The sequence below is a fragment of the Mobula birostris genome, chromosome 14, assembly GCF_030028105.1.
Source record: "Mobula birostris isolate sMobBir1 chromosome 14, sMobBir1.hap1, whole genome shotgun sequence".
In the NCBI taxonomy this organism is placed as follows: domain Eukaryota; kingdom Metazoa; phylum Chordata; class Chondrichthyes; order Myliobatiformes; family Myliobatidae; genus Mobula; species Mobula birostris.
In genome coordinates, this window is record NC_092383.1 from 81,292,085 (window position 1) to 81,308,110 (window position 16,026).

The 16,026-nt window shown below is 45.1% G+C and overlaps 1 protein-coding gene across 5 annotated transcripts in view; it reads left to right on the plus strand.

Moving 5' to 3' along the window:
- Nucleotides 1–16,026, plus strand: part of klhdc8a (kelch domain containing 8A) — a 93,589-nt gene that overhangs the window by 35,099 nt on the left and 42,464 nt on the right. For 3 of the 5 annotated variants that reach the window (XM_072278757.1, XM_072278756.1, XM_072278758.1), the window contains 4 exons: nt 1,025–1,189; nt 1,909–2,124; nt 4,533–4,634; nt 11,618–13,640. In XM_072278757.1, the coding sequence (XP_072134858.1) occupies nt 1,025–1,189; nt 1,909–2,124; nt 4,533–4,634; nt 11,618–11,811 (677 nt within the window). In that variant the 3' untranslated portion in view covers nt 11,812–13,640. Of the gene's footprint in view, nt 1–1,024; nt 1,190–1,908; nt 2,125–4,532; nt 4,635–11,617; nt 13,641–16,026 lie in introns of those variants that run through there. The other 2 variants (XM_072278760.1, XM_072278759.1) reach the window with 1 other exon arrangement.

Genomic DNA, 16,026 nt, shown 5'->3' on the forward strand with positions numbered 1-16,026 from the left:
ACGGACTGGGCTGTATCCGCTACTTTTTGTAGATTTTCCGTTCAAGGGCATTGGTGTTTCCATACCAGGCCGTGACGCAACCAATCAGTATACTCTCCACCGCACGTCTATAGAGGTTTGTCAAAGTTTTAGGTGATTGCCAAATCTTTGCAAGCTTGTGAGAAAGTAGAGACATTTCCGTCCTTTCTTGGTAATTGCACGTATGTGCAGGGCCCAGGACAGATCCTTTCAAATGATAACACCAAGGGGACTTAAAGTTGCTGATGCTCCCTGTAAGGTGACAACTGTGACTCACCATGAGGTTTAAGGTTGTGGCTTCCTGGCACATACAAAATGTCATCTATAGCAGTACTGAAGAGTGCGACACTGTCCAATGTGCAGTAATTCAGATGAAATCATAGATATAAAAACCAATGGCACTATTAAGAGCATAAAATAGTACAGCAAAGAAACAAGCCCTTCGGTCCACAATGCTGGTGCTGACCTTGATGCCAATGTAGCTAATCCCATCTGCCAGCCCATGATCCGTATTCCTCTGATCCTTCATGTTATGAAGTCGAGCCTGAAAACGCTCAGCCAAATTTATTCTTCAGCATCTGTCTAGTAAATCAGATTTGTCCCTTATCACAATACTCTCTGTGGGAGCTTGCTATGGCCAAATTGACTGTTGCCTGTCCTATTGATTGCATTTGGATGACACTGAATATACTTCACAAGTTCAGTGGATGTGAAACACTGATGGCGTGGAAGATATTATATAAATATAAGCTTCTTTTTCATGTGTATGCACATCAAACGTGACGGGCTGGGATTAATCCTGCAATCCAATGGACTTGATATCTGGGCTCACCATCGAAATTTAGTTGTAAGGGGAGGTGACAGAGCAGTAGAAAGTGGTTAATACTGAGAAGTGACCACCAGTAGTGTGGAAAGGAGTGAATCATGAGGACAGTTCAGGTTTACACCTGGCTGTGCAACAGTGAATTGAAACTTGCCATGAACCTCGTGACTTGTGTGTTGCCAGACGGCCAGGTGTACGCAGTGGGTGGAATGGGGTCGGACACGCATCCACAAGCCCGCCTGCAGCAGTACGACATCGCGAGTGACATTTGGCACACGCTTCCTCCCATGCCCACGCCCAGGTACGCAGCCAGCAGCTTCCTCCAAGGCGGAAAGATCTACGTGTTTGGTGAGTCTTGACGCTTCAAGAAGGAAAGCTTCATTTTGCCGTGCTGCCTTTTCCCAATCTTTTTCTTTACTTAGAGATACAGCACAGTGACAGGCCCTTCCAGCCCAGCGAGCCTGCAGTGCCCAATTACTATATCCATGTGACCAATTAACCCACTAACCCACACATCTTTGGAAACCACGGCACCCGGTTGAAAGCTCATGCAGTCAGAGGGAGAACATACAAACTCCTTACAGACTGCGGTGGGAATCGAACCTCTAACAACATTGCTCTAACCACCATGCTACTGTTCCGCCCCGTGCTGTACCGTGCATCTTCAGGCTGCACTTCCTGCATTGCCGCTAATGCGCTGTTTGAAGTGAAAACATTGTTCTAAGGTGAGAAATGCCAACCGGTCTGCATACAGCAAACCCTCACAACTCTGACTGTGATGAGGTACTGTAATAGTGTTGATGTGGGTACAGACACCAAGAACAACTAGCCCGCTTTACTAAATTGCTGTGGGATATTTTACACAGCTTCCTCTCGGAGGTGGCACCTGTCACCGTGAAGCACTCCCTCAGTGCTGTTCATGAATTGCTTGGGTGTTTGATAAGCTGCTCTGTACTTTTCCTGCATGGCTTGGCCTTCCTGCCACGTTGGAAGCTGTCAAGACTGTTGAAGCCTAATGTCTCCTTGCAGCATGGAACGAGGATAACAGCTGTTTTCTTTCTGGGTAGGTGGGAGGCAAGCAAAAAATCCAGTCACCGCCTTTGAAGTCTTTGACACCGAGGCAAGGTCGTGGGCCAAGTTTCCCAGCATCCCCTGCCGGCGATCCTTCTCGAGCTACGTGATGACTGAGGAGAGCTTCCTGGCTCTGGGAGGCCTCCAGCAGGCTCGGGGCTACAGGAAGCCCAAGTTCGTCAGGACCGTGGAGGTGTTTGACATTGAGCAGGGTACGTATGGGCTTCACAAGAAACAGAAGCAGATGCAGATGCAGGCCACACGGCTTCTGGTGGCCTAGCGTTCCCTCCATTTCCTACACTTTCACTCTTACCCCTCCACTCCCTCCCCAAATAAAACAAAGTTCCCTTGGTCCTCATGTTTCACCTCATCCTTCACCATCAGCACCAGCAGCAGGTGGTATCACCACTGGCCCAGTCTTCCCCTACTTCACCACCTATCTGCGGGGACCAAGCGCTGAGCCACCCATCTCACACCTCCCCATCTACTGGCACTTCCCCCTGCGACTGTAGAAGGTGCAAAACTTCTATTTACTTAGAGGTACAGCGCAGAACAAGCCCTTCTAGTCCAACAAACCACACTGTCCAGCAACCGATCTTTTTAACCCTGGCCTAATCACAAGACAATTTACAATGACCAATTACCCTACTAATCGGTATGTCTTTGAAATGTGGGAGCAGCCAGAGCAAATCAATGTGTCCACGGGGAGAACAGACTGCGCCAGAATCGAACTGCAATGCTTCGAGCTGTAATAGCATCTGACTAACCTCTACGACACTGTGGTGCCCCATATAGGGACAAAACTCGGTTACCACAATCCTGGGACATCCACAGCCATCTTCCCTACAGAGAAGGGTATGCCTTCTCCTTTTCCAAATTAAAATGTTTAAATTGAATCTGTTGTGTGTTGTACTCTTAAAAATTATTATTTCTTCCAATACATATCCCTCGATGATCTGCAGCTGATTGCTTTGATCCAGGGATGCAACCGATTTGACATGTGGCGTGTGATCCAACACGAGTCTTGGTTCTCAGTTTGGGCTCTTATGGGCTCCGGGAGAGGAAGCAGTCAGACTACTTGGCCTATTGCAGATATCACAATGTCTCAATTTAGATAGGGTGAAATTTGTTGAACAAAGGGAGTTTAGAGAAATTATGTCTTGGCTCCTGCATACTGAATCCCACACAAACAAGGGACTTCTGGCAAGCTTTACACTGTAACAATGTCAGCAATTAGTCAAATGCTAGTATTGTTAAAGTAGTACCGACCTGCAGTCACAAAAATTGTGGGACATACCAACTGTGGTAGGCCTAATGAGAAGATGAATATCTAGCTGGTTTTTAAAAAATGGTTTCCATTTAGAATCAGAATCCAGTTTACTATCAGTGATTTACGTTATGAAATTCGTTTTTTTTTCAGCAGCAATACGTAAGGAGTGTTATATTTAGAAATAGAGACCATTTCTAAATGGAAATTATTGTTATATAAAGCAACTAGTTGGTTGATACTGCAATAATGGAGGTCCAGACTGATTGGATCTAGTGTAGGCGGTTTTGACAGAGGTTAGTGATGACGTGTGGAAATCCTTAGTAGCACAGAGCAGTTTATATGGAGTTCCAAGCAGAGTTACTGATTCGTGCTCAGGAGCTAGAGCCCAGGATGATTCCATCTTCCTAAAATAGCCCAAACCAGTTCAGTGTTTCTAAAATTAACCAACAGTCAGGCCAGGAATTACTTGCAGACTATTAATGGTCTTCAACGTACATTTATTTATTTACTTAGAGATACAGACCTTCCTGCCCCAGTGAGTCCATGCCGCCCCAGTTACACTCCTGTGACCAAATAATCCATACGTCTCCGGACTGTGGGAGGAAACCGGAGCACCTGGAGGAAACCCACGCGGTCATGGGGAGAACATATAAACTCCTCACGGACAGCAGCGGATTTGATTCTGGGTCACTGGCGCTGTAGTAGTGCTACGCTAACCACTACGCTGCAATGCCTCCCCCAGGAAATACCAAAAAAAGGTCCAGTGTATGGAGTTGAACACTATCACCAAATCCCTTGTCTTTTGCTCCTCGGAAAACATTTTTTGTCTCTTGATGTGCTTTGGAGAGGCTGCAAAGAAGAAATTAGATTGATTAATGGAATGAGAGGCTTTCCCTTTGAAGAAAGAAAGAATAGAATGGGCTCTGAGAACTTTTGAAGAATGGGAAATGATTTGAGAATTGACAGGATGGACACGAAGCAGAGTTTAGAACTACTAATCATAATCTCATGGTAAGCAATGGGGAATTTTCTTCTCTTTAGACTGTAAATCTTTGTAAGCTTGAGTAAATAAAATACTTCTTATTTACTTAGGCCACCCACTGAGGGAATTAAGGAAAATAGATGTAGAGTGGGAAAATGGATGTAAGATAGATCAGCAAGAGTTTATCAACTGGTGGTTCATGTGAATTGCCTTCCTCTTTTATGTCCTCTATCCATCTCTCAATTTCCTTTCTTTTCTCTCCCCTTTTCCTTTACTTTCTCTCTCTCTTCCTCTCTCCTTCTCTCCCTCTGCCATTTCTTGCTGGTATGTTCCTTATGCTCTCTGCTCACACCCCACTTACTGTCCAGGAAGCTGGATAAAGACAACACGTCGCTTAAACATGAAGACTAAGAGGGCCGACTTTGTGGCTGCGTATCTCCAGGGAAGGGTCATTGTGGCTGGAGGACTGGGTAAGTCAGTCACTAACATTATTCTAAAGTAATTCCAACCTTTGAACTACATTTAAAGCTCTTCCATATCAAGCACCATTTCTAGTATGCCTTCTTTTCCTTGTAGATGTAGGGAAAGGTAAAATGCTGAAGAAGAAGGAATCTGATAGGAGAGGAGAGTGGACTATGGGGGAAAGGGAAGGAGAATGTGACCCGGGGGAACTGATTACAACAGTCAAAGATGTTGGCAGGAACATATAGCCCAGACTGGGTAAGGATGGCAGTTTACCTTCCTAGTCAAAAAGAAGATGTGAGCAGTTATATATAGTCATTGATCTCAGATTTGGGAGCTTCAGAGATCAGATTAGATTAAGTGTCCAAATCTTCAGAACGGGAGTCAAACTCAACGACCCCAACTCAAGAAACAAATAAGTTATCATTGAACTTTGCAAGATATAAATACCAGATGGAAGTAAAGGAATTCAAAAAATGTGTTAGCCCCCTTCTCCTCTCTCATTAGAAAGCATGTCTTATGAGGAAAGGTTGAGAGAGCTAGGGCTATTCTCTTTGGAGGAAAGAAGGATGAGAGGTGACTGTGATAGAGGTGTGCAAGATGATAAGAGGCATAGTTAGAGTAGACAGCCACAGCCAGAGGCTTTTTCCCAAGGCAGTTATGGCTAATACAAGGAGGCATAATTTTTAGGTAATTGTAGGAAAGTATAGAAGGAATGTTAGAGGTCTGTTTTTCACACAGAGAGTGGAATGTGCATGGAACGCACTGCCAGGGGTGGCGGTAGAAGCAGATACATTAGTAAGATTTAAGAGACTCTTAGATAGGCACATGGACAAAAAAAAAATAGAGCACTCTGGGGGAGGGAAGTGTTAGATTGATCATAGAAAATGGTCAAAAGGTTGGCACAATATCATGGGCCAGAGAACCTGCATTGCACTGTACTGGTTTATGTTCTATTTTATATTGCCTTAAGATGTATGCCTGTCCCCTCATTCACTTTCCCAAAGGGGAGGACTGACTTAGAAGACTCAGAACCAGCAGGATGTGTGCGTATTTCGTGAAAATAAATGGCTGGCCTCAAACCTCAGCCACATGCAATTCCAGGCTGACACCAGCAGAGGATGCTAGAGGCCAAGAGAAACAAATCAATCGGCAGGACATGTTCACTAATATGGGGGATACATGTAGATTGGACTCCAACCAGCTTTCTCATCACGTACTCAAATGGTCTACTGAATCTGTCCTCCTCCTGCTGATGTTGACAGATTGGTCAGGATTGGAGAGAATTGCCTTGATGATATTTGTTTTCACCTGAGATCAGGTCTTTATCTAACATTAACTTTAATAATAAAAAAAAACTTTTCTAATAGTGCAGCTTTCCGACACTGTACCGGGAGTGTCATCTGAGATAATACCATCAAGTTGCAGCAGGTGAGGAGACCTAGGAAAGTGGGAAAGCACAAATTCCCCACTGGGCACAGGCCATTTGTGGAGCTGCCACCTCACAGTTCCAGAGATTTGAGTTCAATCCTGGCCTCTGCTCCTGCCCATGTGAAAATTTCCCCTTCTACTTATGACTGCTCGGTTTTCCTCAGGGTGTTCCAGATTCCTCCCACATCCCAAAGAAGTGTAGTCAAAAGGAGAATGATAGGTTGATTGGAATCTGTAAATTATCCTCTAGTATGTAGGTGGGTGGTAAAACCTGGAGCGATCTGATGGCATTATGGAGAGAGTAATATTGGATCAGAGTAAAAGTATGGTTGACGGTCAGCATAGATTTGATGGACTGAAGGGCCTGTTTCCCTGCTGTATGATTCTGAGCCACACATTATGGGGGGGGGGAGGGGGGGAGATGTGGAGAAACCCTCTGGAGCAGTTTTCATACAACTGAATTGACTCAACCCATTCTCCACACAGAGCTATTGCTTTAGTGTTTAACATAGTTCTCAGTCCTTGACACGAGATTCTGCAGATGCTGGAAATCCAGAGCAACACCCACAATCCTTTTAAACACTTGATGTAGTGTAGTTCAGTGCAAGCCAAACTTATTAGTTTTTCCAACCACTGCCTGCGTTTTGACACTGTTGATAACAGATCACCAAAGAAACAGGTCCTTCCGGCCACAGATCTCCTGATTTCCCACTATGTTGGTTGGTGGGGCGGGGGGGGGTATAATCTGGGAGAATTGAAGTGTGTGTGGGGGACAGAAACAGGCCCTTTGGCCCATAGAATCCATGCCAGCCCACAAGAATTAATCCCATTGTACTTCCTGCACATTCCCTTCAACTCTCCGTAGATTTTACCATTCACCCACACACCAGAGGGAGGTTTTGCGAGCAACCTAGACTTGCTGCACAGGAAATTGAGTTTATGGTCATATGGGCAAATACACGTGTGCACAGGTGTAATTAAAAAAAATTACCTGCAGCAGCATCACAGAGCATTGAGTACTTAACATTGACAAGGAAAATAAACTTAAATCATACAAGAAGGAACACAATTAGAACAGAAAAAGTCAATGGGAGTGCAGAATGGTCTTAGTGTATCTGTACTGAGGTAGTGATCAGGGTTGTGCTGGTTGGTTCAGGGATATTCAATATTCAGGAGGGATAGACATGAAGGAAGGGGAGGTGGGGTGGCGTTGCTGGTTAAAGAAGAGATTAACGCAATAGAAAGGAAGGACATAAGCCGGGAAGATGTGGAATCGATATGGGTAGAGCTGCGTAACACTAAGGGGCAGAAGATGCTGGTGGGAGTTGTGTACAGGCCACCTAACAGTAGTAGTGAGGTCGGAGATGGTATTAAACAGGAAATTAGAAATGTGTGCAATAAAGGAACAGCAGTTATATTGGGTGACTTCAATCTACATGTAGATTGGGTGAACCAAATTGGTAAAGGTGCTGAGGAAGAGGATTTCTTGGAATGTATGCAGGATGGTTTTTTGAACCAACATGTCGAGGAACCAACTAGAGAGCAGGCTATTCTGGACTGGGTTTTGAGCAATGAGGAAGGGTTAATCAGCAATCTTGTCGTGAGAAGTCCCTTGGGTAAGAGTGACCATAATATGGTGGAATTCTTCATTAAGATGGAGAGTGACATAGTTAATTCAGAAACAAAGGTTCTGAACTTAAAGAGGGGTAACTTTGAAGGTATGAGATGTGAATTAACTAAGATAGACTGGCAAATGACACTTAAAGGATTGACGGTGGATATGCAATGGCAAGCATTTAAAAGTTGCATGGATGAACTACAACAATTGTTCATCCCAGTTTGGCAAAAGAATAAATCAAGGAAGGTAGTGCATCCATGGCTGACAAGAGAAATTAGGGATAGTATCAATTCCAAAGAAGAAGCATATGAATTAGCCAGAAAAAGTGGCTCACCTGAGGACTGGGAGAAATTCAGAGTTCAGCAGAGGAGGGCAAAGGGCTTAATTAGGAAGAGGAAAAAAGATTATGAGAGAAAACTGGCAGGGAACATAAAAACTGACTGTAAAAGCTTTTATAGATATGTAAAAAGGAAAAGACTGGTAAAGACAAATGTAGGTCCCCTACAGACAGAAACAGGTGAATTGATTATGGGGAGCAAGGACATGGCAGACCAATTGAATAATTACTTTGGTTCTGTCTTCACTAAGGAGAACATAAATAATCTTCCAGAAATAGTAGGGGACAGAGGGTCCAGTGAGATGGAGGAACTGAGCGAAATGTTAGTAGGGAAGTGGTGTTAGGTAAGTTGAAGGGATTGAAGGCAGATAAATCCCCAGGGCCAGATGGTCTGCATCCTAGAGTGCTTAAGGAAGTAGCCCAAGAAATAGTGGATGCATTAGTGATAATTTTTCAAAACTCGTTAGATTCTGGACTAGTTCCTGAGGATTGGAGGGTGGCTAATGTAACCCCACTTTTTAAAAAAGGAGAGAGAGAGAAACCAGGGAATTATAGACCGGTTAGCCTAACGTCGGTGGTGGGGAAACTGCTGGAGTCAGTTATCAAAGATGTGATAACAGCACATTTGGAAAGCGGTGAAATCATCGGACAAAGTCAGCATGGATTTGTGAAAGGAAAATCATGTCTGACGAATCTCATAGAATTTTTTGAGGATGTAACTAGTAGAGTGGATAGGGGAGAACCAGTGGATGTGGTATATTTGGATTTTCAAAAGGCTTTTGACAAGGTCCCACACAGGAGATTAGTGTGCAAACTTAAAGCACACGGTATTGGGGGTAAGGTATTGGTGTGGATGGAGAATTGGCTAGCAGACAGGAAGCAAAGAGTGGGAATAAACGGGACCTTTTCAGAATGGCAGGCGGTGACTAGTGGGGTACCGCAAGGCTCAATGCTGGGACTCCAGTTGTTTACAATATATATTAATGACTTGGATGAGGGAATTAAATGCAGCATCTCCAAGTTTGCGGATGACACGAAGCTGGGTGGCAGTGTTAGCTGTGAGGAAGATGCTAAGAGGATGCAGAGTGACTTGGATAGGTTGGGTGAGTGGGCAAATTCATGGCAGATGCAATTTAATGTGGATAAATGTGAGGTTATCCACTTTGGTGGCAAAAATAGGAAAACAGATTATTATCTGAATGGTGGCCGATTAGGAAAAGGGGAGGTGCAACGAGACCTGGGTGTCATTATACACCAGTCATTGAAAGTGGGCATGCAGGTACAGCAGGCGGTGAAAAAGGCGAATGGTATGCTGGCATTTATAGCGAGAGGATTCGCGTACAGGAGCAGGGAGGTACTACTGCAGTTGTACAAGGCCTTGGTGAGACCACACCTGGAGTATTGTGTGCAGTTTTGGTCCCCTAATCTGAGGAAAGACATCCTTGCCATAGAGGGAGTACAAAGAAGGTTCACCAGATTGATTTCTGGGATGGCAGGACTTTCATATGAAGAAAGACTGGATGAACTAGGCTTGTACTCGTTGGAATTTAGAAGATTGAGGGGGGATCTGATTGAAACGTATAAAATCCTAAAGGGATTGGACAGGCTAGATGCAGGAAGATTGTTCCCGATGTTGGGGAAGTCCAGAACGAGGGGTCGCAGTTTGAGGATAAAGGGGAAGCCTTTTAGGACCGAGATTAGGAATAACTTCTTCACACAGAGAGTGGTGAATCTGTGGAATTCTCCACCACAGGAAACAGTTGAGGCCAGTTCATTGGCTATATTTAAGATGGAGTTAGATATGGCCCTTGTGGCTACGGGGATCAGGGGGTATGGAGGGAAGGCTGGGGCAGGGTTCTGAGTTGGATGATCAGCCATGATCATGATAAATGGCGGTGCAGGCTCGAAGGGCCGAATGGCCTACTCCTGCACCTATTTTCTATGTTTCTATGTTAACTGAATAGTGGAAGGGAAGTAGCTGTTCTCCAACCTGGTGGGGTTGGGGGGAGACTTCAGGCTTCTGCACCTCTTACCTGATAGTAGCTGCAAATGATGGTGCCGGGCGTTGATGATGGATGTTGCCTCAGAAGTGAAGGTGAGGGACACGGGCCCAAGAAATGCGAAGGACAATGGCCAATGAGACAGGATGGATGGATGGGCATGTTATAAGGGAGTACATGCTGGCGGGAGATAGACAACATGTGTTGGAGAGTGGAACAGCTGTGGACTTGGGACCAGGAGGAAGAAAACATCAGAAGCATGAGAGACAGCAGAGTAACAGGGGGATGATGGACAGATGGGACCAGGAGGGGGTGGCGAGAGGAGAGTTCAGAGACACTGGAAGGAAATGGATAAGGAAGTGGGGAGCAAGAACACAGTGGCCGAAAAAGGCAGAGTATGGAAGCCATTCCAGGTCTTGCGTTGTATTTGTTGCGGAGATAAGTGGCATTAGTGTGCAGCTATCTTAAAGGTTTTTATATAAGCATCCACATGAGTGAAACTGGAATGAGTTACCATGTGGAGCATTACCTAGTGTGAGCCACTGTGTATCTTCATTTTTTAAATCCTTTTCATTAATTATTATTAAAGATCAGCAAAAAAATACATTAAGGTAACCAAGTCAACATGTCAATATGTACAATGAAGAATTAAATTACCAAATAACTGATTAACAAAGCTAAACAATATGTCAATAATAAGAAAAAATAAAGTGTTAAGAACTGTGTATTAAAGGATGAAGGGAATTAAAAATAGATTGGGTGGTGAGGAAGTCAGGTTTGCCTCATGGATACAGAGGTGTTTTCGCCAGAATGTTGGAAACTGAGAGAAGACCTGATAGAAGTTCATAACATTTAATTTTTTTTAATTTTAGAGATACAGCAGAGTAACAGGACCTTCCAGCCCAACGAACCCACAATGCCTAAACACACCCATGTAATCAACTAACCCACTCAACCCTACGTCTTTGGAATGTGGGGGGAAACCAGAAGACTCAGAGGAAGCCCACGCAGTCATAGAGAGAATGTACTAACTCCTTACAGACAGTGAAGGGAATTAAGCCTGGGTCACTGGCACTGCAATAGCACGCGCTAATCAGTAAGCTACTGTGTCAGCCCTAAAATGAGAGACTTAGTAGGGAAGACAGTCAGAATCTTTTCCCAGAGTAGAAATGTCAAATACGAGAGGAAAGTGAGAGGAGGAAAGTTCAAGGGAGAAATGTAGAGCTTTTTTTTTTACGTAGTAATTGTTGCCTGGAACGGTCTACCAGGGGGAATGATGGAAGGAGTTAAGCTAATTGTTTTTAATAGATCTTTAGATAGACACATGATTATGCAGGGAACGGAGGGACTTAGATCATGTACAGGCTGAAGAGAGTTAGTTTATTTTGGATTAGTGCTCAGTACAGACATGGTGGGCCAAAAGGCCTGTTCTTGACTTGTTCGGTTCTATGTTCTTTACCATATAGGCCTCTGGCAAAATATTTTGATTCTTAAACTTCCATTTTAGGTTAACTGCATTCTTGGTAGCAGGTGGCAAATAGCAGTAAAACTGCTTGGGACCTGAGCAGGCGTTAGGATGAGTGACGAGGTGCGTCTGCCTTTCAGGTGACCAGCCAGCTGTCCTGAGCTCAGCCGAAGCCTTGAACCCAGTGAAGAACCGGTGGGAGAAGCTGCCGCCCTTGCCCACCGCCCGCTGCACCTGTTCCAGCATCGTCTTTAAGAACCACCTCTTTGTGATTGGCGGTGTGTCGCAGGGCCCCAGCAACGCCGTCGAAGCTCTCTCCCTCACAGACTCCTAAGCACTTGGTAAATGCAGAGTGGGATGTATAGATATCATCCAAAGGCCAGCTGGAGGTCACTTCATTCAAGATTTTCTGCCATTTGCTTTTGGATAGAGAAGGCTTCAGCCCCTGTTGGATGTCAGAACTCATGAGAAAGGCAAATCCATTTCTTGGCAACACCCAGCACTTCCCCAACACTGAAGAATGAATGTCCAGAACAGGGGCTCCAACCTGGGGTTCATGGACCCCTTGCTTAATGGTATTGGTTCATGGCATAAAATAGGTTGCGAACCCTTGGTTCAAAGGAAACCTTCGATATCTGTGTGCATTGAACTTTGTGTGAAGCAATCTGTATTTTTTTTACAGATGTCAGATGTTTAAGGAGTTAAGAAGTTTTAAAATTTGTAGGTCAATCCTAGTTGAGCTGCATGCCATTCTATCATCACCCTTCATGTAACGTGAGGAATAAGTTTAAAAAATGACTTTTTTTGCACATTCTTCATCTTGCTTTCCTCAACAATCTCCATCCAGAGCTCAGGAAGTTTATCCAGGACTGTTCCAGACATGAAGCATGCTTCGCGTATTTCTCAGTTAAAGAATCTTTGCACAGAGCTCGGATGAAATTGACTTCTTTCGCAGAGGGTGGGGGACTGACTACACAGGAAGAAGAAAATTTTGTAGCATGACTCAGTCAATCAGAAGATGAAAACAGCTTGCTTCTTGGACTCAAGGTGAGAACACAAATGGACCTCAGTTCGACCTCTAACATCAAACAATCCTCTGTGTACCTGAATGCTTGAATTGTACCCAATCTAACATTATCTTTTTTTATGGTGATGCGTGGTCATTTTAATATTGGAGCAGGCAACGACATGGTAGGAAGAGTCTAACCAACTCCTCCTTCACCTTCAATGCTGCACCATCATTTAATCCCCTACTCTCAATGTCCTAGCAGTCTGTATTGATATAGGTGGGCCTCTATAATGAATGGCTCTACTTTTAACCTTTCAACACCTTTCTACCATCTACAATCATACTAGGATTATGATGGAATCCCTGCTGTCTGATAGAATGTTGCTCCAAGAACATCCAAGAATCTTGGCATCATCCAGGGCAGAACACCTCCCGTGAGTGGCACCCCATCAGCCATCTTGATCCTTGACCAAGGGTGCCAGTGTTCTCCATCCACCGGGAGAGCACGGCTGTTCACCAAGTCTTCCAGAGCACACCCCAAACCTGTGATCTCAACTGCTGAAAGAGGAAGGACAATGTGCAGGTGGGAACTTCACAACCCACAGGTTCACCAAATGCTCACCATCCTGACCATCTCCTTCATTGCTAGTCCAAGATCCCGGTATACTTTACTTAATAAGATTAATGAGAGATCATTATGACAGAGACTACTGGTCTGAGAAGACAGCTCAGTGCTACCTTCTTAAGCAGTGGTTCCCAACCGTTTTTATGCCTTGGACCAATACCGTTAGGCAAGAGGTCCATAAACCTCAGGTTGGGAACTGCTGTTCTTAAGTTCTGCATCTTGAATACTGAAACTCTAGACCTACACTAATCTTGACACTGAACTGTAGAATCAAGCCTATGATACATCAGCATTGACCAATAAAGTAAGTCATTGGGTCCCAGCACCTGGAGGTTCCAGTTGATTTTGGGTGGAAGTTCCAATATGCATCTTCTGAGCATGTTCCATGATACTGCAACACTCCAGCCAACAGCAATAGGTGAACTGATCCGGGGTACAAGAAACTAAAGCTTTAAAGGAATGGTGAACAAGTTAGCAAAAGATATTGTGGAAAACAGCTTTCTAATGGATGTTGCTGGGGTTTGCTTGGTTGATGCCCAATACCACACAAGCATTGGTGTGATTGCTGTTAAACATATTGGTATAGGTGTACTATGCTTTATACCATGACAGTATAATCAAATGGTGTAATTCACTTGTATAATTGCCCCCTTTGACTTCCGTGTAAAGTCTGGTTATTGGCATTGTTTTGAAAACAAATTCTGGGAAATTTGATAAGGGTTAATTACCTGGGCTAAATTATGCAGCGGTGTCTGAGCATATGTATATACTCAGTGGCCACTTTAAATTAGCCAATCATGCGCCAGGAACTCAATGCATAAAAGCATGCAGACATGGTCAAGAGGTTCAGTTTTTGTTCAGACCAAACATCAGAATGGATAAGAAATGTGATCTAAGTGACTTTGACCGTGGAATAATTGTTGGTGCCAGACGGGGTGGTCTGAATATCTAAGAAACTGCTCGTCTCCTGGGATTTTCACACACAACGGTCTCCGAGTTTACAGAGAATGGTGCGAGAAACAAAAACCATCCAATGAGTGGCAGTTCTATAGGCGAAAATTCATTGTTAATGAAATAAGTCAGAGGAGAACAGCCATACTGGTTCAAGCTGAAGGAAGGCGACAGTAACTTAAATAATCACACATTACAACCGTGGTGCGCCGAAGAGTATCATTGAATGCCCAACATATCAAACCTTGAAGTGGATAGGCTGTGACAGCTGAAGACCCCACCGGGTTCCACTCCTGTACCTAATAAAGTTGTCAGGAAGTGTAGAGAAGGCTTGACCCAAAAGCAGAACAGTGGAGACGATTTAGCAATAAATTATATTTTATAATAAACTGCAAAATAACAAGCCACGTGGGGCCTCAAAATTAAAGAGAACAGATACTTAATGTGACAAGGCAGCAAGGTAACTGAAGGCTAAGAACAACTGGTTGAGGCAGGCTGGTTCAGATGAGTGAACTAATGTTGTGGATGAGAGGAGGGTTTAAATAGGCTGCAGGTGATGAGGTGGAAATGAGTGGCAGGTAACGCCTGTTACCAGAGAGGAATTGGGACAAGCCTGCCTGTGCAGGCCTGACAAGTCACCCCTTTCTGCAGCCCGCACCCAACGGCCTGGGGCAATTCAAATGGGTCAGGTGGACCTCTTCAGTGAGCGATGGATCTGAGATGAAACTGGATGCCACCCAAGACCTCTCCTCTGGGCCGCACCCTTCCCAGCCAAACAGGTACTGCATATCACATCCACCACGACGCAAATCCGTCAGCCAGCAAACTGTATAGACTGGACAACCTTCCACTGTCTTTGGTTCTGGAGGTGCAGGCTCAGGTGGGGTGAGTGCTCCATGGATGACAGGCTTGAGGCAGGACACGTGGAAAGCAAGTGTGATCCTGAGTAGGGGTGGCGGCCGGAGACAGTAAATGACTCGCTTCTTGCAATGGGTAATCTGCAAGGGACCAATGAACTGGGACAAGAGCTTGCAGGTTTTGGTGCACCGGGACAAATCTCCGGTGGACAGCAAGGCATAGTACCCAGGCCAAGGTAGCCTGGCTGGGTGCTGACAGCGGTTAGCCTGATGTCAGTAGGCAGAGTTAGCAGCAAGGATGTCCCTCCATTGCCTCTTCCAAGCTTCTAGCATTGCCGAACCAGGGAACTGGTGGACAGGACCTCCACCATTGGCTCCTCCGCAGAGAGCAATGGGGGTTGGTAGCCATGAAGCACTTCAAGGGGTGACCTAACTGTGGCGGAGGAAGCGTACAAATTATTGGACAGTTCAGCCCAGAGCAGATACTACTTCCATGTGGAAGAGTTAGAGGCAGCAAAGCATCACAGAAACCTCTCCACTTTTTGATTGGCCCTTTCTGATTAACTGTTGGTCTGCAGATGATAGCCAGAGGACAAACTCACTGGAGTGCAGAAGTGGAAGACAAATTGTGGGCCCCAGTCTGACATAATATTGTGGGGGTAGCCGTGGAGGCAACCTACATGTTGGAGGACAAGTTCTGCCATCTCAGTGGCTGACAGAAGTTTTGGGAGAGCAATGAAATGGATCATCTTGAAGAACCCGTCCACCACTGTCATAATCACCATGGCCCCATCGGAAGGTGTAAACCAGTGATAAAATCCATGGCGACGTAGGGTCATGGTCACTGAGGGAATGGCAGGGAGCAGCTGGAGCCCAGAGGGCTGCTGGTTGAAGGAATTGGACTGGGCATATTGAGGGCAGGCAACCATGAACTGACGTATATCTGTGCTCATGGTGGGCCACCAGAACCGGTGTTGCAGAAAATCCAGGGTCCCTTGTGCACTTTGGTGGCCGGAGAGGGGTGAAGAGTGAGCCCAGTATGTGCATATGGTTGTCAGGTGCATCGGCCAGATCAGGTCTATGCTGTAGGGCCTTGTGGATCTGGTT